The sequence below is a fragment of the Delphinapterus leucas genome, chromosome 20, assembly GCF_059928025.1.
Source record: "Delphinapterus leucas isolate spDelLeu-1000000601 "Yukka" chromosome 20, BTC_Dleu_Yukka2, whole genome shotgun sequence".
In the NCBI taxonomy this organism is placed as follows: domain Eukaryota; kingdom Metazoa; phylum Chordata; class Mammalia; order Artiodactyla; family Monodontidae; genus Delphinapterus; species Delphinapterus leucas.
This window is the reverse complement of record NC_143148.1, coordinates 13,736,518-13,762,618: the sequence shown is the minus strand read 5'-3', so window position 1 is coordinate 13,762,618 and position 26,101 is coordinate 13,736,518. Positions and strand designations below refer to the sequence as shown.

The 26,101-nt window shown below is 49.6% G+C and overlaps 1 protein-coding gene across 7 annotated transcripts in view; it reads left to right on the top strand.

The window, feature by feature from the left end:
- The first annotated feature begins 766 nt into the window (after positions 1-766).
- ACTN4 (actinin alpha 4) overlaps positions 767-26,101 on the top strand; it is a 72,729-nt gene continuing 47,394 nt past the window's right edge. For 3 of the 7 annotated variants that reach the window (XM_022585731.3, XM_089902885.1, XM_089902884.1), the window contains exon 1: positions 767-1,018. In XM_022585731.3, coding sequence (XP_022441439.1) covers positions 857-1,018 — 162 coding nt within the window. In that variant the 5' untranslated portion in view covers positions 767-856. The remainder of the gene's footprint in view (positions 1,019-26,101) is intronic. The other 4 variants (XM_022585728.3, XM_022585730.2, XM_022585732.2 and 1 more) reach the window with 2 other exon arrangements.

Below are 26,101 nucleotides of genomic sequence, written 5' to 3'. Positions count from 1 at the left end.
CCCATATTAGCCACTTGAGAACCAATCACATTTATCATGCTCAGCACCATATCGCCAGTACCCAAGAACAGGCCCTGGCACACCAGTAGGTGCCCAATAAATGTTTGTTGAGTGAATGAAGATAGACAAGTCCAAAAAATCCTCTACCTTTCCCGTCAGCCAGTATCTATTCCAGCCTATCTAACTTCCATGTTCATTTCGTGAATCTCTCAGATGTTTGTTCAAATGTTCTCCTTCTCCGCAAAGGGTACTCTGAGTACTTCGTTTACGTTCCAGCTCTGCTTGATTTTTCTCCATAACACCCCTGTAATATATATGTACTTAAAATTTTGTTTGTTGTCTCCCTTCACTAGAAGGTAGTTCCATGAGGCCAGGGAGTTTTGTCTCTCTTGTTTACTGGCAACGCACACAGAGGGCGCTTAATAAATATTTGTTAAATTTCTGTTACTGAATGGGAATACACGCCACGCCTCAGCAGGTTCAAGCCTGATGTCGAGACCCGCCTTACGAATCATCCATGCTCTGGCCCCGCCCACACGCAGAGGCCGCGCGCGCTCACGCGGGAGAGGGGGCGCGGCTCGTCCATGAGCTGAAGGGCCGAGGGGAGGTGCACTCTGCGCAGGCTCCGAGCTCCCCGAGGCGGGGTTTCAGTGCTTTTTGGCATAGGAGGCGCGCGCGCGAGAGAGGGCGGCGGCGGCGGCGCGGTGCGCAAGCGCAGCGAGCAGTGCGCAGGCGTCAGCGGAGGGCGGGCTGAAGCAGCTGAAGCGGCGGCGGTAGCGGCGGCGGCGGCGACGGAGGCTCGGGCAGAGGGGCGGGAGCAGAGGCGGGAGTGGACGGGCTCGGGAGAGGCAGCGGAATGGTGGACTACCACGCGGCGAACCAGTCGTACCAATACGGCCCCAGCAGCGGGAGCAATGGCGCCGGCGGCGGGGGTAGCGTGGGCGACTACATGGCCCAGGAGGACGACTGGGACCGGGACCTGCTGCTGGACCCGGCCTGGGAGAAGCAGCAGCGCAAGGTGCGCGGCCCGCGGGCCGAATGGGCTGGAGGGGGGGGCTTCCGAGGGAGGCTGGGGGCCGGAAAGGGGCTGGGAGGTCCTGAGACGGAATTGGAGGGTCTGTGGTGAGAGCTGGGCGTCCTGGGAATGAACTGGTGGGTCTGGGAAGGGGTTTAGAGTCCTGAAGAGGAGTTGCAGAACTTGAGCAGGGAATTGGGAGTCTGAAAAAATAATTGGCGGCTGAGTAGGGAATATGGAAATCTAAAACAAGGAATCGGGGAGCCCGATGAAGGAATAGGAGGGTCTGGGCGGGGAATTGGGGGAAACCGGCGAGATGATTGGAGACTCTAAAATGGAATGGGGTCTGAGGCGGGACTGGTGGGTCAGGATGGACTGGGGGGTGTTCAGAGAGAAACGGGGGAGTCTGGAATTTGTGGGTCAGGATAGAATTAGGCATCGGGGGAGTCTGAAGAGCTCGAGTATGGAGGGGGTTATTTGGATTGCGGAATCCTCTGAAGAGGGTTGGAATTGTGGGAGCCCCGGGTTGGGGGACTTCTAAAGGGGATGAAGATTCTGGAAGTCTGAAGATGGAGTAGGGGTACCAAGGAAGGGATTATGAAGTCTGAAGAGTAGTGGGAGGACTGGGGAGACTGGGGAGGTGGAAGGAGGAGAGGGGCTGAGGAAAGAAGTGGGTGTGAAAGGACCCGGAGCTTGGGGGGTGAGAACGGGGAGGGCTGCTAAGGAGTTCCGGGACTCCGGGTCTGAAGGGAGAAGTTAGGGAGCTGTGAATAGGAGGTTTTGAAGGAGGTGAGATTTATTTGGGGTGCGCTGTTCTACGGGTAAGAGGAGAAGATTGGGAGATAGGAAGAAGAGGAGGAATGTGATGAGGCCGAGACCTCATTGATGAGGAGAGGCCGAAGGGGGGATACAGGGAGTATCTGGAGTGTTTTGAGGAGGGGTTCTGAAGAACTGATGGGACGTAGACAAAGCTCAGCAAAGGGTTGGCGGCGCCGGAGGCTAAGGTAGCCTGGACAAGGTGAGGATGGCGGGAGAGAATGAGCGGAATGGCGGGTGGTGGGAGGGAGGTTAGAGTAGTAATGAAAGTCTCATTAGAAAGGGAGTGTGTGATGGATAGACTGAGAAAGGAATTTGGGGGTGGGGGCTTCTGGACATGCAGTCCTGAGACTGGAGAGAGTGTGTGTATTGTGAAGGGAGAATAAATTGTTTGGGGTGGAAGAGGTGAGAGTGTCCAGAAGAATTGTGTCTTTTGGGGGTGGTGGTGAAGAGCTCTTTCTAAAGCAGGGTCTGTTTTCAGGTGGCATGTTGAGAAGGTGGGGTGTGTGTGTGTGTGTGTGTGTGTGTGTGTGTGTGTAATCCACGGTGGTTGAGAGGGAGAGCTCCAAGCTGATAGAAGAGAGGGTTTGGGCATGTGCAGCAAGAACTAAAGAAAGGGGGGTGTTGAGTGGGTGTGTGTGTTGGGAGGGGGCTGTTTAAAAGTGTTGTGTGTGAAGAGGGTGGGAAGTACTTGCACTTAGAGGCATTTAATATGTTCCGGAGATCGGAATTTTCTTCCTAGGTTTGTTGTCAGCTCTGTGGCCTTGGGCAAGACCCTTGATCTCAGGGCAGTTCTGTCATCTGTGAAATGAGGAGGGGTCGAAGGGGTCCCTTCTTGATTCTACAAGGACGGATGTGTGTGGTGTTGGGACTTCGGGAGGGTAGCTTTGGTGGAGCTTCCTCAGGATCATGGGGGCCAACTCAGGCAAGGGGCTTGAGTGGCGAGTGTGGCTGGAAGCCTCTTGAGGGTGTGAGTTGGTGCTTTGGGGGCTCCGTGCAGGCAGCCCAGTGTGGAGGGGAAAGGGTGAAGGGAGCAGCTGTTCCAGGCACCCTGGGGTGGAGCTTGGCATGACCTTGGGTAAATTACCAACCTCTGCTTGAATTTCCTCATCAGTAGCTGGGGGGGGGGGTGCGGGTGGCGGCTTGATGGTTGTGTCCTTATCTGTTGCCCCACCTTCCTCCGGGTGGGCAGGTTGAGATAATCTGACATAAAATTCTTTTTGAGGGGAGAGACCTAGCCTGCAGTCTCAACAGTAATTTATTGCCGGAGGCAGTGCCGGGCTGGAAAAGGTTAAGAGTTGCCAGGAGACTTGGAAAGTTGGGAGGGGAACAGGGGGCCACGGGGTTGTTTTTGAGCATGTCTGGGATCTGTCTTCTCCAGCTCCAGGTGCTTGGGGAGAATTTTTACTCAGGTGGTGGGAGTGGGGACCTTCCCTTTCCCTCCCTTCCTGACTTCTACGACTCCCAGAGTGACTCCCTTTGCTAGCTCACTTCCACTCCCTTCTGGGAGTTAGGGTGTGTGCTCCTTCGTGGTTATAGTCTGCCTTGCGCGCTGGGTGAGGCTGAGGCACCATTCAGGCCTGGGTGGGACCCCCTAGGGGACTCACCGGAACCCCTAGGCCTTGCTGCTGTTGTATCATCCTCCCTCCTCCCTTCCACAAGGACCAGGCGAGGTTCAGGGAAAGGGTGGCTCACAACCCCTCTAATACTAGCTGTTTTAGATTCTCAATAATGGGCAGATTCTAGTGTGTCCTGCTTTATACAACTGCGACAAATACTTACACATAGCTGTACTTTGGGGGGAAATGTCGCTTCACTGCTGTGCACCTGCCTATTATGGGGTGGGGATCCTTTCTGAAATGGGAGAAGGAGTAATTGAAAGGAACATATACACAAGTTTGTGCTGTTGTCTTCCTTCTAAGAGGAGCCCCCCACCCCATTCCCCCCCAGACAGGCTGGCTGGGTTTTTCTTCGCTGCAGTGTCACTTTAGTGAATGACAGATTGCCCTTCTTGCCCCTTCAAGGCTGAGCCACTGGTCACAGGGAGAGTGGCAGTCCTGTGAGTGTCCTGTGCGTACTCTCATACCCTAAAAATCATCCAGGATAGCTGTAGGCCCTTAAAGCGTGTGGAATTGAATTCTTCTAGGAATTAAGCAAGGTTTGGCCCAAGTCAGAGGGGGCGTGTGATTCCTGGTGGTTCTCACTTCTACCTGAAGCCCTTCTAAGGACCCTTGTAACCAAGGCATTACCTGATAAGTAGCTTATGCAACAGTTCTGATCTGGGAAGGCTCTGCCTGTTTTCTCCAGGGGTGTGGGGGAAGGACTGGTCTGGCCTTTGAGCAAATTCTTGAGCAATTATAGCTCTGGGCCAGAGTTCTCTCTCCCAGTTTCTGAAAGGGGCCTGGGTAGCCTTGCCCCGCCCCCCTTGCCCCCCCATTCTGCTGGACAGGTGAGGTCACTTGATAGCTGATCTAGAACTTCTCATCACAGCAAGAGGAATTGCCTCCTTTGCTAAGGTTGCCTGTTCATTGAAACATCACTGCTTACAGGGCCTCAGTGTTTAGACCCTGACCTTTGGCTCAGGCTCTATTAGATTTGAGTTAATTATTTGAAAGTTCTGATGGTGTCTTGTTTTTCTCCAAGTAGGGTTTGTTTGTTTGTTTTGTTTTTTCCTTAGGCTGATGATAGAGACCTCAAAGTAGCCGTCTGTTATTTTGTTCCATTACTCTAATTGCTTGCGTCTTAGGACCTGGCTGAGACTAGCAAGATCCTTAGCAGTTTTAAAAACTGAATAAGTTACATACTGAAAACAAAAACAGAACCCCAAAAAACCTAAACTCACTTGTCATCTAGAATTAAAGACTGTAAATATGTGAGGGCGGCAGGTATCCTGTTTGCCTTCTTGGGAAGAGAGGTAGGGGAAGCTATTAGCTGCTAGCCTCTGTCCTCCGCGCCCCCCCACCACGTGTTTTAAGAACAGGGCTTTTCTGATGACTGCGGAAGAGATGAGATGTGGGAGGATGGCCTGGGTGTACAGCGCCCCGTGTACTCACTCACACTCATTCAGCTGAGAGTTGAAATCTGGTTGGTGCCATGGAGTGGCGCCTGTTGCTTCATCTCATTCTGTGCTCTCCAGGGCGTGGGCCCAGGATTGCCCTCTGCCTTTTGAAACACCCTCCCTGAGACCAACAAGGAAGCTGCTTTGGCAGCCGGGAGCTGACTCAGTCTCCAGTTGGAACTGGTGCTAAATGGTTTCATTTAATGGCAGCCGATTGCCTGGCCTAGAGTGGGATGCCTTGTGGGAAAAGTTTGGTGAAAGTGTTGGAGGAAAACAACCCCGGAAATGAGGGTGGGGTTTTAATATCCAGGTGCTGCTGGTGCTATTAAACTCCTGAGATGCAGTACGGGAGGTCAGTTAAAATGTAGGCTTGCACTCTCAAAATGTCCTCTTAATCAGATGTCAGGGGAGCGGGGACAAGCCTGGATTCCCATCTGAAGCCTCTGGGGTGGGGAGTTCTGCCACTTAAACATATATTCCAGTCACGGCTGACTTTGGCCAGACAGCACCCTTCTACAGCGTTAACTGAGTGAGTAGTACAGGTTATTTGGCAGTGCTGGTCTAGCAGATGACAGCGAAGAGAATGGAGCCAGAAAGGAATTGATTTGGGGAAGGCTCAAGGAATTTCTGAGACTGTTGAGATGAACGCTTTTGGCTTTTGCCATATTGATTTATAGTGTGCTGGGAATTGTACAAGCCTTTGACCAGATCTTAGGGTTGTTCTTTAAAAAAAAAAATTCCTTTGCTCTTATTTTGGGGGGAGGGGAGAGGGAAAGGGCAAAAATAAGGAACAGCTGTTTGCTCTGGTATCACTTGCTCATTCAGGTTTTCTGAATGGCTGAATTATCAACATGTTTATCTCTTGTCTGGCATTTGGTATATTCCAGATCAATGGTTTCCCCAGCTTTATCCTTATTTCCTTCACTTAGTGATGTCTGTGTTTTCATCAGTCATGGTCAGTTCCCTTCCGTTGCCTTTATTTACCTATTTATTTTACAGAATAGCAAACGCACTCACGTTACCTTGTTTAAGTCTCCCTTCCCCCCCTTTTCTTTTTTCATGGAAATAGGAGGCAAGTGATAGCAAGTTGGTAATTCAATGGCAGTGGTAATTGAAACACTGACCTACTAAAAGGTGGGTGGAAGCTTCTACTTGAGCAGCTACAAATCCTGTCATCCAGGGAGGTTTGAAAGAAGCCTTTATGTCCTGGGTAGTTTGAGAGCTCAAAATCAGTCTCCTTTAGGATGAGGTTAAACTTTGAAACATCAAAGCATCAAGTGCGGTTATAAGGAAACTTAGTTTTACAGTGTTGCCTGTCTAGACGCCAGAAGTTGTTATAAAGTGTCTGAAAGTGGCACAAGTAACACTTGCTTTTCTTCAGGAAGGTTTATGAGTTACATTTTAGTCAGTAACCCAGGTATCAGGGAGTGTAGGGTTCAGTGAGTTAAGAGAAACAGAATCATTTAAAATTCCAGCCTCTGTTTAAAGAGTGATCGTATTGGGAGGAAAAATTAACCAGCGGCTGGGAGGAGGATCCCGCCTCCTCCAGAAAGTGAAAACTGCATACATTTAACTGGCAAGAGTGACTTTTATCAGTGCTTGGGAAGTTTTGTCCAAGAAGCGGTCTCCCTGGGATTATAAAAATCCCAGAGACATTTGTCTTGGTGTTGTGCCTTTTTTGGTTGTGTTGTTCTTTCATGTCCCTCCCCCTCCCCTTTCCATCGTAAACAACAGATGCATTAACTTGGAATGTCCATGGAAAGTCTTTAAAAGCTGGTTGGTGTAACTTGGTTGCCTTCTCTTTACTCTGAGCAGGAGTTACTCCGGAAGAGGCCAGTGGACTTTTTTCTTAGATGTAATTTACTGAAGTGGTATCTAAAAGTGAGTGAATAGAGCTTACTTGGGATTTGCTATTTGTCACCTGTTTCTGTACTGGCTCCTGCCTTCCTGGAGTGAGATGAGCCCCATCTCCCCAAGAGCGAGGGACCATCCTGTGTTTCCAGAAGGGACAGTGGTTCTCCAGCCAGAGCAGCCTTCCTCACCCCCACCCCATGCTTGTCTCCGTACTTCCTAAACTTCAGTCATTTGTGATTTTTCCTTAGCCACTTTTGCTTTTATATACTTAATAATATTCTTTCAAGTCAATTTGCCCTTTCTAAAAAATAAATTATTTATTTATTTATTGGCTGCGCTGGATCTTTGTTGCTGTGCGCGGGCTTTCTCTAGTTGCAGTGAGCATGGGCTTCTCATTGCTGTGCGGAGCATGGGCTCTAGGCGCATGGGCTTCAGTAGTTGCAGCATGCAGTCTCAGTAGTTGCGGCACGCGGGCTCAGTAGTTGTGGCTCGTGGGCTCAGTAGTTGTGGCTCGCGGGCTTTAGAGCGCAGCCTCAGTAGTTCTGGTGCACAGGCTTAGTTGCTCCGCGGCATGTGGGATCTTCCTGGACCAGGGCTCAAACCCGTGCCCCCTGCATTGGCAGGCGGATTCTTAACCACTGCGCTACCAGGGAAGTCCCTGCCTTTTTTAACTTAAGTTTTAAAGGGGAAATTTATATGAGCATTGCAAATGGAAAACCTAGCTTCCCTGGCCATAAATAGAAGGAAACTGCAAAAGTAAACAGGCTGAAAACAAAACAGTGCTATTAAGTTCTAGCTAGGTACTATCCCTGCTGCAGGCTCTGGACTTGAGGCATGCTCCCTTTGTTGAAAGGAGATTGGCAAGTGTCGGTGAGGTGTTAGAGACCCAGGTACCAAGCAGAGACTTTCTCTTTGATCAGAATGTTTTCAAGAGAATCAAGGGGAATAACCTTCTCGCTGTTGTTCAAGGTTTAATGGAGAGTGTGGATAACCCTTAAAATCTCCCACGTGTGCATGCCGCACTTGGAAAAAACTTTATCTCGCTTGACCCTGAAACATTCCGCAAGTGGCGGGCAGAGTGACTTACCCAGGAACACACGGCCCATCCTGCTTGCCCGGCATCCCACTGTACTACCCTTGAACAGGATTGGATGGCACTGGGTTTATCTCTGCATTCAAATGTTAAGGTTTCTTGGGTTCTGGGTTTTTTTTTTAAGTAACTAGGGCCATGTTCTAAATACAAGAATTGTGGGTTTATCCCTTGCTCCTCACATCGCTTTTTCTTTTTAAGGCTCCAGCTTTCTAACACATATACACTTAAAGTTTGGCTGCTCCCATGAATAAACCACCCTGCTACCCTGTCTGGGTTTGCATCCTAGATTCAGAAAGGAAGGCAGTACCCTCCTGCCAAGTTAAGAAGGGCTGATTTGAATGTTTTGCTTCCAAATATCAGAGCAGAACAGATTCTTTGTCTCCTATGGAACTATGGACATGGGGCAGAAGTAGTTGGAAGTGGTAGTTACAACTCCACAGAACACAGTGAAGTCATCTCGGGAAATATCATTGATGGTGCTGAAATGATTGAATGGGATGCTAGAACACCATCAATACAACAGCATTTGTGTCTTCAGCTTTGGGCAGGAATAAAGAAGACATTGTGGTTTGTTTTATGCTTTTTAATGTTTTCCCCCCAAAGATGTGGGGCTGAGTGATGTCTTGTTACTGGCTTTCTAGTGGGTTTTTCTTTTCATCTTTTTCCCCCTCCCTGATGGCTGTTGAGAGTGGGTGGAAGCCACAGTCTAGGTGGATGGGAGGCAGTGCGGAAGGCAGGCAGTACGCCTTCCTCCTTGTTCTCCACATGTGAAGGGAACACATTTGGTTTTTTAATCTCCAAAGAGCCCAGGATGAAGGGTTTCCATATCTTACCTCCTGACCAGTAAGGATTCCAGCTCCAAGAATGCCTTAATTAGCAGCCATCCAGGATGGGGGCATTGCAGGAAGCCAAATAAATGCATTTCTTCTTTTTCCTTTCTTTCTTTTTTTAATATACACTTCATTTCAGTGGCAGAGCAGGCTACTTTGAGGTTAGGAGAAGCATCACAGGAGGAAGCTTGAAAGGGATTGAACAACCAGCCACCACGCTGGGAGGTTGCTTGAAGGGGTGTCACGCCAGGAGGGTTTGTGGGTCTTCAGCTTGCGTTATTGAAAAGACAGGCTTCCCTTTACCAAGCCCCAAGGGGCAGTGCTGGAAACCAGCTTCAGTCAGTGTCACCAGTGTCACCGGCCTCGGTATGCGCGTGTGCAAACATCAACACATCAGCGCTCTAGGATCGGTCTAAATCAGGGTGTGGGTAAAAGGTATTTAGTTGATATCGCCGTGGAAACTGAGTTGCTAACTGTTTTGGGGATGCGGCTCCGTACTAGAGGCAGCACCAGTTGTGGAATGTTGGGCTACTGGGCAGAAATAGGCTGTTGCCAGCCAGTCTCACAGAAGATATCCACATGAGTGGTGGCCACGCTGGGGAGGGGGACGAGGGGCCTCTGTTCCCTGGCGCAGGAGTCAGGCCAGCCCGTTTTATTGATGAGGGGTGTGTATTTGCACGAGAGAGAGAGAGAGAGAGAGAGAGAGAGAGAGAGAGAGAGAGAGAGAGAGAGAGAGAGAGGGGAGAGAGAGAGAGAGAGGGAGAGAGAGAGAGAGAGAGAGAGAGAGAGAAGAGTACACCATGAAAGCCGCTGTTGGCTTTGTGGCTGGGATGTGTGCTTTTTCTCTAGGCATTTAGAGTTGGAATTTCAGCTATGTGACTTCTTAATAGCAGGGCAAAATGTGCCTGCATCTTTTGCCTGTTTCCGCAAACACTGACAAATTAAAAAGAACTCTGAAGTTTCCAGCAAATCCCAAGCACAGTTCATTCCGTGATAACATTTTTAAAAAAAACTCCACATCCTTCCTACTCCAACTCTGACAATAAATAAGCCTTTTTCTCCCTATCATCCCCCCTTCCCCCCCCCCCGTTTAAGGAAATGAGTATCTTACATTAAACTCTGTGTCTGATGAAAATATTAAATGCTTCTTTGGCTGCTGCTGGCATAGATTATGTTTGGAAGAGTCAGTTTTGTGTTTTGTTTTTTTAATTTTATAGGCTGGTATGATCTTCCAGTTCTGGCCTATGAAATAAGCTCCATTTCAAAATTCAAAATGTCTGGAAGCAGCTGGCTTGCCAGGCTAGTTCAAGGGCAGTGTGATGAATCACCCCTTCTTACAGGCTGTCTGCTAACCAATCCTGGAAGGTGTCCAGCCCGTAAACATCACCAGGATCGTCAGGCAGTTTTTTCTTTGCAGGATGGGGTGTGGGTGGGGTCATCGTTTGAGCTTCACTGCCAAGTCTGGTAGGATTTGACTTTCTGTAAGACAGAAAGGTCTGTATCAAGATGTCTTTTTCAGAGATGTCAGGCCTGTAGTCGCCCAGCACTGTGTCTGCTGGTGGAGTGAGAGGAAATACCTAGACCAGTTGGGGTGGGGGAACCTTTTTAACCGTTTGGGCACTCGAATTTTCCCTTTCCTTTGTAACTTTCATTAACTCACTGACTCACTGACTCAGGGACAACCCACGGAAGAGAATTCAATCCATTGAAAGCAGTGAACCATTTTAGGGATGACTGTGGTTGATGCATCATGGCCCAAAGCTGTGGAAGGTCAGGAAGCGGCACTCGGCTCCTACCCGCTGCACAGAAACACCCCAGAGATTCAAAGGGAACAAGCTTTGACCATAAAAATACAAGACTCCCAGCTCATTGCGTTCTCTTCGCAGCTACCTTAGACTTAAGAAAGTTCTGGGCCTCTTTAATAAACAGCCACAAGGCAGGCCTTGCCAAATACGGCCAGCTCCAGGGCCACAGGGTTAGTTTAGGAGACAACTTTCTTGCCTAAAAATAAGTGTATGTTCCTATCGAACATTCCAAGCATAGTTTAAGCATGAGACTTGTGAGTAGCAGTTCAGGCCTTGTGGGTTCAGTTATGTCAGAGTGTGGGCAGTTGAGGGTCTTTGGGGAGCCTAGCTCCCCACTTTGGGATTGGCCAGTGGCCACCAAGGAAATCAGATGACCAAATGCAAACCATCTTCCAACTCATTTACGTTCTTTTTTTTTTTTTTTTTAAATTTATTTTTGGCTGCATTGGGTCTTCATTGCTGCACGCCAGCTTCTCATTGCAGTGGCTTCTCTTGTTGCAGAGCACGGGCTCCAGGCACGCAGGTTCAGTAGTTGTGGCTCGCAAGCTCAGTAGCTGTGGCGCACGGGCTTAGTTGCTCCGTGGCATGTGGGATCCTCCTGGACCAGGGATCGAACCTGTGTCCCCTGCATTGGCAGGCAGATTCGCAGGCAGATTCTTAGCCACTGTGCCACCAGGGAAGTCCTCATTTACGTTCTTGATCTACTCACAGGCTGGCGGGGGAGACAGAGAGCAAGCATGTAAATAAAACAAGGTAATTTCAGATGGGATTATGCACTATGAATTTAATAACAATAATAACAGTTAGCATATGACTCTGTGCTAGACACTATTCTAAGAGCTTTACGTGTATTGACTCATGTAATCCTGAGAGGTAGGTAGGTGTTGTTACCTTTACAGGACAGGTGCAGAAATGGATCCATTGAAGTTGAAGTCACTTGCCTAAGTGACAGTGCCAGTATTTGAACCTTTCAAGCCTGCGCTCTCATTTCTACAGTACACTAGAGTCTAGTGATTGGGAATGGCCTGGAGAGAGGTTGCTGCAGGGAGGAGGGCAGTGCAGGTACTTTAGATCAAGAGGAAGATCTCTGAAGACATGACATTTTAGCTGTTCCCTAGGGGATGAGAAAGAGGGAGCCAGGAGAGCACTGGGGGAAGGCCGTTCCAAGAAGCGGGAACGAAAGTGTGGAGGCCCTGAGGAGCAGAAGGGTCAGAACGGTCAGAGCAGGGCACGTAGAAAACATGGCCACAGCCAGATCTCTTAGAGCCTTGCTGTTGGAAGTGGTGATGAGGCCCAGGTCTGCAAATTCAGTTCTTCTTAGACTCCAGTAGGCCAGGAACCTCATGCTTCCAGAACTCTGGCCCTGCAACCCTTTCCCCTCAGGCCCACTGGACAGGCCAAACCAGAACTGACTTCTGAAGTGGGAACCCCAGGACTGTAGAACATTAAACCGAACAAAAGCTTCAATTATCTTTGTGATCACTGCTGCAGAAGACACCTGTGTTTGATTAAAGTGTTGGTAACTTCTGAATCTGGAGTTTTATGGCACTGTGTACTCATATGGCTTTGTAGTCTCTCTCTTAGCTTCTACCCCATGAACAAATTCCAGCTCCCTTCAGTCCCATCAGGAGGCTGCTTGATTTACAAAGCATCTTTGGTAAAATGTTGTGTCTCCCTCTTTGAAGTGGGAAGCCCAGAAGCCTGATTTTTTAAACTGGCTCTTCTAGGTCCCCCTTCCTCTGTAAATCTCTTCCGTTTACTCAGTATTTCCGCCTCGTTTCCTTTGGTCAGGTGGGGCTGTAGCTAGGGTGGTTCTAGTTCAGAAAGACAGATGTGCGGGCTGATTCATTCTGAGGCATGCAGCTTTCTGTCCCCGCTGGAAGCCAGTCCAGGAACGTGGTAGATTTCATTTGGCCCATGGCTGTAGGTTGGAAGGCACACCTTGTCAAACTAGTTGTGTGGCTTTTACTCAGGAAGGGAGGAATGGTGACAGAGCTCGGAGCTATTCCATGGGCACTTCTGACTGCACACACTGCACCCAGCAAGAAGCTAAGTTCATGGATCATAAAGTGTCCATTGTGAACATGGGCTGGGATTCTCTCTGCCCTGCCCTAGATGCAATTCGACAGCAAAAATCATGCCTTCTGACAGAATGCAAAGGAGCGAATGAGTATGAAGGTGTCCTGTAATGGCCGGGCCAGCCCAGCTGCTTCAGCTGGAAAGAAGATGGTGAGGTTTCCATTTTCCTGGCAGCATACCCATGTGAACTTGTTAAATCTTTTAAGTAGCTGTATAGGAAGGGAGATGTGTGTGTGTTTTTATCCTTACCTCCTTAAATATAAAAATAAAACTTCCCCTTTATAAAACTGATTCAGAGTGGAAAGAAAGTCTATGGCGAGTGGAAAATGTGTCCGATTATACTGAGTCCTACCCCACGTTTGGGAGACAGCTGTAAGTTTCCACGGTGGGTGGCTTATTATGCATTTATGTTGAGCTGAACCTGCTCCAAGCTGTTCCTGCGGATAGAAAAGGCTTTCTTGTGGGAGTGGGGTGGGGGGGAAGCTGTCTCTTTGCACCACACAGGAGAGACTTGGAAGGTCTGTTGAAAGACTTCAGCAGTCGTCACTTGGGTAGCAGAATTAGGGGCCACTGACCAAAGTGGTTCTGCTTTTACACCAACCAGCATCTTGTGTAACATGAGTAGGGGCTTCATGGGCCCTGGAGTCCTGGGCTCAGGTAGAAACATGACCGCCAGGGCCAGACGACAGCCCTCGCTGGGCCCCTCTGCAGAGCGGAGCTCCGCGCTGAGCCTTTGAGGGTACGAGAGAAACCGGAGACCCGGCCCATGCTCTCAAGGAGCTTGTGGTGTAGCCGGGGAGAGAGCAGAGCCACATGAGACCTCAGGAGGACACTAAGCGGCCCACGGACAAGCCCACCGCACTCTAGCTGTGTCCCAGGAGAGGAAAGGGGGTGAATAAGGGCAGGTGGGGTCAGTCATGGAAACTTTCATAAAGGAGGTGAGTGTGGCCGCGGGCAGGTTTCTGGGGGCAAGTGTTAGGGGGATCCCGTCCCGCATGTGCAGTTTGAACAGGTTCCTTAGCTGCCTCTCATGAGCAGTCCTACCAGTTCCTTCCCTCAGTGAGTATCGTCTATGGGGAGTTTCCCATTTGAGGCACCATGTTCAGTATGTCTTAGCCATGCCTTGGAACTTCTGAATTGCAGGACCCCAGGTTCTGAATCCATATCCATTCGCAGGTCCTGTCGCTTTCAGGGCTCTAGGGGGCAGGCCAGACCCTTCCCCAGGTGGGCAGCTGCTCTGACTAATCCTTTTGAGGCCTTTGCTTTCAGCTTGCTGATGGTCCCTTTAGAATAAGTGCAGGCTTCAGAAAGAGAGGAGCAGAGAGAGACCCCCTTCTTAGGTCCAAGGGTTTCTTCAAGCCTTGTGCCTTACGGCCCCTCTGGGTATGTGATGCTTGCCACTGCCTTCCAGTTCAGATGACACTCAAAGCCGGGAATGGCGATTCTCTGTTGATCATGGAAATGAATGGGGTTGAGTCCCGGCAGGCTGGCAGGTTTGGTGTGCCACAGTAAACACGCTATCCCTGGATGAGGGTAGCCTCCAAGTGTTCTGTCCTGAGAGTTTATTCTTGCCTGCCAAGTGCAGCTTCCAGGTGCTATTCTTTTCTTTAAATAAATGCCTTAGACTGGCTTGTGCAACTTAAGAGTTCCCATCCCAAGGAATACTCGTCTGTTTAAAAAAAAAAAAAGAAACCTCCTCATTCAGATGCTCATGGCCAAATGTGTGACTCAAATACTGCAGTGCCCTTGATTTGCTTTCCCCAAATTGACATACTTGAGTTGCACTCTGGCCCCACCATGAGATAAGGTTGGGGTAGCTGGCCCATGCCCCTTTCTTTGCATGGTTTCAGTTTGGGCTTTTTCTCCCTTCAGAGGATGCTTGAGAGCTGTGATAGCACAGCTCATGCAAATCTGAAATCATCCAGTAGAACCTGGCCTCCATCTCTTAGGCTGCCCGGGATCAGTAGGTTTGCCGTGGAAGGATTTGGTGGGGTTGCAGGTGTCGCCTGGAACGAGCCAGTCTGTGTAGCTTGGGCACTGAAGCAGTGTTTCTGCCGTTAAGAGCTGCAGGATGTTAGTACAGCCAGCTTCTGTTGCCTTTTCCAGCTTGTTATGGCTTCCAGTCAGGGTCTGCCTTAATCTTTAAGAGGTGCCTCTTTCCCCGCTTTTGAAAGGCAGAGATGGGAGGGAGGTGGACTTTATTCCAGGAGAGAACCCGTGGCTCACTAGTTGCAGTTGGGGAATGCATTGCTCTACCCACACTTTGGGAGAGGTTTCTGGGGGAGACGTTGAAGAATATTCAGGATCAGAATGTTTGTTGCGTGAAGCCAGGCTCTGGGAGGAGATGCCTGCTCAGCCGGTGGGTGAGCCGATAGCACCCAGCCTGCCCACCAGACGATAGGAGACGGCTCAGTTGTCACTGGGATCCAGGCTGTCTCCTGGCTCAAGCAGCTGCAGCCCAGGAGGGGGTGTTGAGAGCGCTGAAGCTCCTGTGGGAGGGCGCTTCTGGCCACAGAACCAGGAGGGAGTGAGAGGTGTGGGGTGGGGAGAGGGTCAGATCACAGCCTTCAGAGGGAGACAGAACTGGGTTCTGCACCCATCTCCTCCACCTGCTGTCTGTGTGACTGTGGGCAGGTGACAGGGGTTAGGCCTCGGTGTCCTCCTTTGAAAAGGGCCATCATCCTACCTCACAGGATGATTCTGAGATTAAACAAGAGAAATAGTGTGTATGAAGCACTTGGCACAGTGCATGGCACATTGTCAGTGCTCAGTAAACGTAGCTTCTCAAAATTCTTTCAGCAGCTCACCATCCTACATCCACGTGGGGTCTGCTGCTTGCGTCTCCTCTTTAAAGGAGTTGAAAGGGTCTGCAGAAATGTGCAGCTCAGTGGAAAACCAAAATGTACACCCCATTTCCTAAAGTCCTCCCCCAGAGAGCTCTGAACCCTAAACCCGGCCAGCGACTTCAAAGCAGCATTCACTGTCAAGTGGCAACCCGAATGTGAGATGCAGGTGACATGACGAAGCCCTCTCCCCAGCCTCTGGGTCCATCTGGGCCTCATTACCCGGGACGTGGCTTCTTGTTTCTGAGCTGCAAGCCCTAAACAGTTTTGTGTCTGGATGAGCCATAGGCAGTGCCAGCAAGGCTTTTTTGTGAGTAACTCAGCTTGTTACTAAGTTTGGAGTCAGCCGAGGGGCTCTTCCTCAGGTCCGCTTCTTTCCCTGTCCCCTTCCCCCAAAACAAAAAAAAAAAAAAGAAAAAAAGTCCTTATCAGCTCAAGTTAGAAACAACCCACAGCCTCGAGCCAGGCCGCCTTCTCTCAAGTGGTAATGATGTAGAAAGAAGAACGGCCTCCCACTGATAACCCCCAAAATAACTGCCCAGAAATGCTGTCAGTCGGGGCCTAGGGGTGTGCAGGAACCTGTGCTTAGCTGCTGGCCCAGAATATGGGACCTTCCAGAAGGCTTTGCGGAGCCATGCTGCCTCCTTCCCCAGCGCTTCTCACGCCTGCGGCTCCATCCTCTTTTCCGCCTGCCTCCTGCCCCCTCCCCGAGGTCACTTCCTGATGCCATTCCTCAACTTAGGCCCTGTCCCCCCCAAAAGCAATCAAATCCACAACCTAATAAGGCAAAAGAATGAGGAGAATGTCCACCTCCCAGCCTCTCCCCTAACAGGGCGCAGGCCCGAAGCGAATTTGGAAAATATTACGACAACGGGAAGGACAACTGACTGGTGGGGGTTGGGGGGGCCCATTTTCTGGAGCTGCCCATTGTCCGCAGCAGGAGGGACCCTGCGGGAGGGCCACCTGGTTTGCGCTTTCCAAATCAGGCGGTTGACGCCCCTTTCGCCCACAAGAGTGTGTGGAAAGTAACAGGCGAGGGTCAGGCGCACCTGCCGCGCCTTGGGGACGTGAAAGCACAACCTGACGAGTCCACTCGGAGACACCTCCCCTCCATCGCAACTGGGACTCTGCAAATCGAAACACTTTTTGCCTCTGAGATGAGCAGTTTTCTTCCCCTCGATGGTGCCAGGGTTAAATTAGCCCTGGCGTTAATGAAAACTTGTCGACACTTAGAGCCCCAGAAACCTGTCACCCCTCTTACATCGTTATCCTGGAAAAATCAACCCTCTCCCGACTCAGTTTCCATTCTCCATTCTCTCCATGGAGAAGGAGGGACAAGCCCCTCTCTGCTGAGCCAGACCTACTTGTTTTGGAAGGTCAAGCTTAGTAATTAACCTGAACGCTTCGGGGAGGGGATGAAGGAGAAGGAACCAGGTCTAGGGATGTGCCGGGTCTTTCAAATCACTAATTATCTGCAGGCATGAGGTCATCCATAAATATATCTAATTCTTTTGTTATAATTAAGGTGCTCATTAAAAGGGCAGGGAAGTTTTATTTTATTTCTTTTAAGGAAAAAACACAAAAAAGCCTTTGTTTTGACTTGACAGGATGGCTTAGAACAGGCGGAGGACTCAAGGCACAGGACTAGTTTCCTGTCTTAAGAGCCTTTACAGGAAATTCACTGCAAACAATATTGGTGACCCTGCCAAAGAGGCAAACCTGGGGTGATGTCATTGTTCGAAGCTGTCACCACCAAGCCTGGCCTTGGGGGAGGAGGAGGGTTGGTGGGATTAGAAAAGTGTGTGTGTGTGTGTGTGTGTGTGTGTGTGTGTGTGTGTGTGTGTGTTTAGTTGTCTCTAAAAGAGGGAAGTCAATTGAAAATCTGGGCGGGAGAGAAATCACAAGTGGGGGTCTTTGAAATATTCTTAGCTAGGTTCAACTTTCCTTGTTTTTCCAAGTTTAAAAAAATTCTCTGTTACTATTTTTGCTCCTCAAAATGCTGTTGCTTTTTCAGACACAGCCTTTTCTGAGCCATTCCTCATTTAATGCTTTCTTGGGTAACTGGCTGTTACAGTCTGGGATTTGTGGCCCACAAGGCAGGGAGTTAGGCACCAGGTAAATGCTCACTACTGCTTTTCTCAGGACGAGAGTCCGTTGCTAAGAAATGTGGAAATGGAGACACAGGACTAGGTTAATGTTCCTATCTCTTCCACAAAAATCATTTTGGAAAACCACCCAGTGCCAGTGAGTTGGCATCTATGAGTTGTTAACCTTCCCATGTGCCTCCAGGAAGCGTCTGGAGCATCTCTGAAAAAAAGGACAAACTTTGCATCTTGTCATTCTTCTTCTGGCTGGAAGTCTAACAGAGAGGCATAAACAGAGTCTTAAAATGAAAGCAACAAAAATAAACTCAAACCAGCCCCGCGTGAAGACATTAATGCCAAATATGCAAGCTGACTTACTATTTATAAGGCAGAAGGCAATCATAAGGAGATCTAGGCCTGGCTAAGGAGGGTTATGTCTTTTGAGGTGCCTGTTCCTTAGAATTCCAAATAACCCATGGGTGATTTACTCAGATGGGGTTGAAATGCAGTGTCTTGTTTCATGCTTTGCACAGTTCAGTCTCTTGCTGAAACTTCTGAAATGCTAATGCAGGATCAGGATACAGTTTAGAGTGCCCCACTGCACCCTCCCCTCCTTAAAAAACATCCTAACAGCTTCAGAAGGAAGTTTGAGGATTGAATAAGAGAGCCATAAGTTTCCTGTGGTTCACATCCTGTGATCTGTTAGTGTTCTTTTTTTTTTTTTCTCACTCGGCTGACATTTACCCAGACATTCACAGGGTTAGATTTAGAGATACAGTGGGAAAGAAAACCAGCCTAGCTCCTGTCCTCATAGTAGTTCCATTCTGGAGGGGAAGGTGGACAATAGGTTAAATGAGTTTGCAGTCTAACTTAAATAGGCCCATTGACATTGCCTCCCTGGGTTCAGAAAGGATCTTCCCAACGAGCCATGTGCGACTAGGAGCTCAGGTGTTCAGGCTACCTCTCTAATAAATCCACCGCCAGCTGAATCCTGAGTGTTTGGTTCTTGGTGTGCAGTTTCATAAGTTCCCCAGGGCTGAGGAGTCGCCTTGGGATCCAGCTTTTCCTGGAACTATCCTGGCTTAGGGCACATTGCTGGAAAGGGCTGACAGACCTAGGCAAGAAGGATGCATCTCCTGGCCAAGGAAACCAGAGTTTGCAGGTGTCCCCCATCAGTGGCATCTCTAGAATTTCTGTGTGGGAAAAGCTTCAGTGGCCCAGTCTGGTCTGGAGTGGGTGAACAGGGGCCTGGTCTAGAAGCTGCAGACCTGCTGTTTTTGCTAAGACGGAGTGTGTATAGGAGGCAGCTGGGGAGGAGCTGGTGGAGATGGTGATGGGGGTGGTGGCAGATGCCACAACCATTGCCTGGGGAGATGGTTGCCCTTGGGTTGCTCGAGCTGCTGCTCCATTCCGGAGCTGCCTTGTGCACTTAGAGCCACGGTTTTGTGGTAACTACCAGGAAGCTGAGCCCCGTGTGGCCTCAGGAAGTTGGTGAGGTTAGTACTGCTTTCTGAGGGGCTGGGGACAGTACCAGCACTGACACCCCGTGGGCGTAGCCCCGGGATTTTTTTCTTTGGGGACACTGTGGAAATCGTCTCTTGGAATGCTGGCTCACTTGCTCATTAGGTATCTTGAAGCAAGAGTTGAGGGAAGGGGGAGAGGTAATAGTTGCAGCCCGGCCAAAAATCTCCAATGTATAAAACTTTAGTGCTTTTCTGATCTTTCGTGGCAAGAGCTGTTCGCTCTTAGCACCAATTGGAAACTGTTGGCAGCTAAAGGGGGTCGTTCCTCCAGGGCCCGTTGGAGCTGATATATCTGGTGTTCCTAACGTTTTCCTGACCATGCCTTTCTTTTCCATTTGTCCCATGTCAGCCTCCCAGCCCCATCATTTGGATAGAGTGCCTGGAAAGCATGTCTTCTAGGTCCCCCAGGAAATTTAGTGTTTCTGCTTGGGGGAGTTGGGGACCACATAACACCCTCTACCCCCACCCGGGGTTTCAGGCTGTATGTGGACGCATAGGAGATGGTGGGATCCAGGAGGGAGGGTCAGAGGAGGCTGGAAGCTGAGTGGGGGCAGCTCTGCCCTCAGTCCTCTTTCATGAATAGTGAGGACAGGGCTGGCTCTGTCCTGGCATGTAGCTTGTCACTCCGGGTGGGTGGCCGTGTCACTTGGGCCTTGCTGGAATGGGTGTGAGGGCTCCTGGTTTTCTTCTGGAGCGGAGAGACTGCTGTCTCGGGTTATCGTAGGGCAGGTGACAAAAACCAGTAAAGTAGCCTGGGTGGGGACAGGGGCAGCCACTACTCAGCTTCCGCTTGTGGGCCTCTGGGACTTTATTTTCCAGAAGTTTGGAAATCCAGAGTTTTATGGGGCAATTAATTCAGCTTAAAAAACAAAACTCCAAATCTGCAGGCCATACAAAATGGGGCCTATTTGGTCCCCAGAGGTACCCATTTGTGACCTCTGACCTTGAACATTTGCATGGTCTTGATTTTGTCTCTGACTCTCCTTTAGTTTCTTCTTTCCTCTTGACTGGATTGCTGCTGCTTAATCTCTTACTGGGAGGGAGAAAATCCATTTTCTTTTGCTCCTTGGTGACAGCTCTGATAAACGGTGGTTGAAATGAATGGTGGTAAAAAGGGCTTGCCCTGGCTGGTTTTCCATCTCCGGACTCTTTCCTTTTTCCCATTACTGTAGATAAAAGAGTTGGCTCCTCAGAATCTCTCTCACCATATACATATTTTTAGGACCTGGCTCCACGTTTCTGTGAACAGAAATAGTGGAAAGTTTTTTTCATTTGTTTTTGTTTTAGAAGGCCCCAAACAATTTTCCTACAAAGGCAGCTATTCTGCGCACACAATAACCTGGTGAACAATGCCAGCCTTCAAAATTACCTGCCAGTTCAAATTTTGCACCCAAGTGGCAGTTGTGCAGAAATGCTCATTTAGGATTGTTCAGCTAAACTTGACTTCTGGAAGATATTGGCAGTCCGGGTCTTGTGAAAGAGATCAATTCTAAGGTCTGTGTAGACAGAAAAGCCAGAACGCAGCACTAATCGCTGATGAGAGAGTTGGTGGATTTCAGGAAAACGGGATCTACTAGGTGTGCGATAAATTTGTTAACTTTTGGAAAAAAAAAAAAGACACTTATCCGTGAAGAGTTCATGCAGCTTTTTTTCCTAAGCTCTAATTAAGTTCCCTGTTTATTGGATTAATGGCCCCACAGAGAAAGATCCTTATCAAACTTTGCATTGGATCTGTCTGTCTGGGAAAATCCAGGAAACTCCCCATAAAGGCATTGCCCTCAACTTTAATTTTTTTGGGCTCCGTTGCCTCCTTGCTGGTTTGAGTATTTCCTGGCTCAATTGTTTTCTCAAGCTGGCCTTGAGTCCTTAGATGTTATTTGTGTGCCTAGAAATAGCTGGAGGAAAAATGGTTGTAATACTTCACATTGCTCACTGCCTCTCCGGTGGATGGAAACTCTCTCCGCAAGGGAAAGGGCTTTCCACCCAGGAAAAGAGCTGGGTGGAGAAGACTTCAGTCACCCCTTCTGGCCATCACGTTATTCCAGCAGGGCTCTCGCTGTACCATAGTGACTGGGCTGAGAAAGTTTACAGCTCACCGCAGATTGGCAGCCCAAGGTGCGTTAGGGTAGAGACCAAACTGGTAGGAGTTCTCATAAATGGGCTTCGCTGCTAGCCATGTGGACCACCCAGGGGTGTTTGTTACACGAGGTTCTGTTTTTTTGATCTGTGTCCTTTTTGGTGGATTTGGAATGAGTGGAGGAGGAAGGAAATTAATTATGGAGGGGAGGAGAGGTTGGGCAACAGACTGATAAGGAAGAGAAGCCCTCTCACCAGTTTTAAATAATTGATCCCAGCACAATTGATGAAGAAGATGGCGTTGTCCATGCGCTCAGCATTTACTGAGCATTAATCCAGTACGTGCCATAAACGAGATACTGGGTAAAGAGATGTGAACAAAATAGTCCTCTTTGTCCTCATGGAGCTTACGGCCCAGTGGGGAAGATAGGCATTAAACAGCAGCAAAAACAACAAAAACCCCAAATATATAGTGTTCCAAATTGTGGTCCTTGTTTCGAAGGAAAAGAGCAGAGCCCTTTAAGAGGGCACAGTGGGGAACTTGCCATAGATTGGGCAGGAGCCACCCTGGGAGAAGAGTGTCCCGGGCAGGAGGACCTGAGAAGCGTGGGAGGAGAGAATGAGACCAGGGTGCCTGGGGCCGCGAGTGGGAAGGGTGGTGTGAGGTGAGATCAGAAAGGTGACAGCAGCCAGAACATGCCTCCAGTGAGGATCTTAGATTTTCTCCCAAATGAACAAGAAAGCATTGATTCCACAAATATTTACTTCAGGCCAGTCACTGTTTTAGGCACTGGGTATATAATTGTGGGGAAAAAAAAAAAAAAAAAACAGAACCATCCCTGCCCTCATGGGGCTCTCCGTCAAGTGGAACTCCATGGAAGTATGTCCTTTTCTGCTGCTGGGACAGATCCCGCGATAGCTCGTAAAGCGTATAGCACTTTAATATATATTCCTTGAGGGACTTCCCTGGTGGCGCAGTGGTTAAGAATCTGCCTGCCAATGCAGGGGACATGGGTTCGAGCCCTGGTCCAGGAAGATTCCACATGCCGCAGAGCAACTAAGCCCCCATGTGCCACAACTACCTGAGCCTGTGCTCTAGAGCCCGTGAGCCACAACTGCTGAAGCCTGCATGCCACAACTACTGAAGCCCATGTGCCTAGAGCCCATGCTCCGCAACAAGAGAAGCCACCACAATGAGAAGCCCGCTCACTGCAACAAAGAGTAGCCCCCGCTCGCCACAACCAGAGAAACCACATGCGCAACAGGGAAGACCCAACGCAGCCAAAAATAAGTAAATTAATTTTTAAAAATTTTTTCTTAATTAAAATAAATAAATAAAATATATTCCTTGGGACCCTCGTGGTCCAGTGTTTAGGACTCGGGGCTTTCACTGCTGAGGGCATGGGTTCGATCTCTGGTTGGGGAACTAAGATCCTGCAAGCCACACAGTGCTTCCAAAAAAAAAACAAAAAACTGTGTTTTTATCCCCACCTTATGGTTGAGGAGACTGAGATTCAGAGAGGTTATGTGATTTGCCCAGGGTCACTCAGCCAATAAACAACAGAACCAAGAATCAAACCATGCTCTTCGTTCTTTTAGGTTATTTCTCCCATGTCAGGGCTGAGTGATTGATTCTCTTCTTTCTGACTTTATATACCCCTGGTAGTAAGATTCAAGGACTCCTGGTGATGCTTGGACTTCAGGCATATCAAAACACCTACAGCTTGGGGTCCTGCAGGATGGGGTATGGCAAGAGGACAGAGGTGGTGATATCCCTGCTTCAGTAGCCTAGAGCTGTGCATTTCATCTTTACCACAACGTCTTAGGTTGGAGACATTTGACTGACCCACATGTCTGGGAAAACCTGTCTAAGTGGTGGTGTAGAGCTGGGGAGTGACTTAGCTCTCTGGCCAAACCTTCTGGGTGCAGTCTGCCTATATATGGCCTGGCCTCAAAGAACAGGTGATGGCAGTAGGAGTTGTTTTCTGTGTTCCTGGTGGGAGGTGTCCAGCTACATTCCTTTGTAGACAAGCACAAACTAGATATTTTTGAAACTGAAGGTCTGAAGCCAGCCAAAGAATTAATCCCAGTTTGAAAAGCACATGGTGAGGGTACAGCCAACCTGGCTGGGGTGTCGCCTTCTCAGCTTTGTTGCTTTTTAATAAGCCTAGAAATATCTCTTAAGAGGGAGGATCTTGGGCCCTGGTGGCGCAGTGGTTGAGAGTCCGCATGCCGATGCAGGGGACACGGGTTCATGCCCGGGTCCGGGAAGATCCCACATGCCGCGGAGCGGCTGGGCCCGTGAGACATGGCCACTGAGCCTGCGCGTCCGGAGCCTGTGCTCCGCAACAGGAGAGGCCACAACAGTGAGAGGCCTGTGTACCGCAAAAAAAAAAAAAAAAAAAAGAGGGAGGATCTTTGTGAACATCTCCAGCCACTTTCCTTTTCCTTCTAGCTGACAGTGGAGGCCTCCAGCCATCAAGGGCTCAAGTCTGTCTTGCTGTTGTGCACACTTTGGCTAACGAGGTGCAGAGGTTGCAGCCGCTGCCAGAGTTTTGTGATGAAGGGTCAGCTGGATGGGCCCAACTCTTCATCACTCAATCAAGAGGCTTCATAGCAGAGAGAGAGCAAGACCTGGACGCAGGGGCTCCTGCTGTGCACGGCCCTGCCAAGCAGAGGCCGAAGCTGGGTCCCTTCTACAAAATGGGACCGATAATGTATTTACCTTAGGGTCAGGATTTAGTAAGGAGGATCAGTACCTGGCGGCTCTTTTCATTCTTACTCTGTCTACTGGGGTGGGCGGTTGGGATGGAGTCTTTCTGAGGTCTCATCCTGTGGGATCTGGAGTCCCAGTTGGAGTGATTGGTTGGGTGAGTTTGGGGACCAGGGAGCCTTTCTTCAATTAGGAAACTGCAGCCAGAGAATTAAGATAATAGAGCTGTCTTATGGTGTCCAAGTTGAAGCCAGCTGCTCTTTGAAGATTGACCCTGAGATCCAACAAGTTCAACTGCTAGATATGGAAGCGTTAAGCGTTTAAGGGGGCCTGGAAGTAAGGTTCCTAGAAAGAGGCAGCAATCTCTTGCTCATCCCTGATTGTCTCAGACCCAGGGTGGAGGACGGAGCCCCTGTGGTTGAGCGGCAGACTCTGGGCGAGAAAACTAAGCCAGGAGGGGCCGAATGCTTTGTACAGCAGTGTCCTGCAAGTGGGCCAGAGTGGGCCCTGCCGGCCCTCAGAGGAGGCTAGATGACTGTGTCCTGCAGAGCGCCCCATGTGTCCTTCCCTCTGGGAAGCCTTCCACCCCGGCAGGGCCTCTGGGGCCGGATGTGAAAGGTAAACAGGCAGCCCTTCTGCTCTGCTTTTCATCTCAGGAAGCCCTGAGGTCCCACCGGCTCCCCTGAAGCAGCCTCATTGTCCCTGTGCAGCAGCAGAACCAGTGTGGCCCAGGCACTGATGCTGAAGCTTGAGCAACAACCCCCGGCCCCTCCCGTCCATTCTCCACATGGGAGCCAGATAATAGCCTGCTTGAAATCTTGATCCGTATCCCAAATCTGGAAGCCTACTGGGCCCTGCAGGATCTGTTCCTTCCTCTCCAGCTTCACCTCTCTCCCCCTCCCATTGTATCACTGTGCTCCAGGCACACCAGCTGCTTCTCTGCTCCATGCTCTTTCCTACCCGTGGAATCCTCTTTCCCTCGCCAAATCCCCACCCAGCTCCTCCTAATTCTTTAGATCTTCCCCACTGTTGGTGAGGAAGTCATACTCAACCCCTCCAGCCTAGGCTAGGTCTCTGTCCTAGGGGCACACTTTTCACCTCCGCTTCTCCTTTTAACTCTAACCATCCTTTGATCTCTCCACCACCCGCACCCCACCCTACGCTGTGAGGGCCATGAGAGTAGAGACAGAGTCTGTTTTGTCCACTGCTATGTCTCTAGCATGTAGAACAATGTCTGACAAATATAGGTGCTCCAGTAAATATATATTTATGGAATGAATGGATTAATAGCAAGCTGATCAGGCAGGTGGAATGGACCTGCCACCCATCTGTTCACCCACTTATTTGAGTGCCTTCTATGGAACAGCTTGGTGTTAGGGGCAAAGATTGATCACCCTCAGTTTCTCTGAGAAACAAGTCACTGACACCCTGCAGGCCAGTCGAGTCCCAACTAAAAGCTGGCCCTGCGGTAAGCTGTGTGCTCTGGAAGGTTATAAGACGTCCTCCCCCAGGACACTTCCAGACCCAGTGGGTCAGCCAGCTGTTCTGACAGAGTTCTGCATCAGTGCCTGCCAGTTACCAGCCACAAACAGGATGCTTTTCAAGTGCAGAAAGGAGGGGAGACATCACTGTCACCTGAAGAGTGGGGAAAACATTGTTAGGATAAAATTCATCCCTTTTTGTGCAAATACCAAGCTAGGTGTCCATGTGTTGTGTGCCAGGCACTGGTCCAAGCATCAGGGATGCAACACAAGAGAAGGCCCCTGCCCTCAAAAAAATGAGACACGAGGCTAAACACAGGGAGAGACCTTTTTAAATTTTTCTTCTTTTAAACTTATCTCTTTTATACAGAGATTGCTACCTATTGCAAATTAACTTAGTATAATAAGAGACAATAAAGTGTTTTGTTTCTAGAGATAGCTACAAACATAAAAACGTAGCCCTGTGGTTTAACTGGCTGCCCACCTTCCTGAAACCCAGCTTACTATGGTACCGTGCTCTGGGGCAGCCCACTCGTCTCCATGTCCTGAGCTGAGCTTGGAGATGCGCAGTACCAGGGAAGGAAGCGCAGTCTGGGCTATCTTTGGTGGCCATTGTTATTTATGGGGCATTGGCAGAGAAGTCAGTACCGTGGAAAATCTAGAGAAAGATAGAGGCTACACGGTGTGGTTGAGCAGAATTCGATAGCTCCTCGGCGCTCTCTGGGCCATGGGACCCAGAACGACACAGCCGCCCTGTCTCTGCTGTCAGGCTTGGCCTTGGGCTTGGTCTGCCACGTCCCTCCACACCTCCTTCGCTGTCGGTGTGAGCGA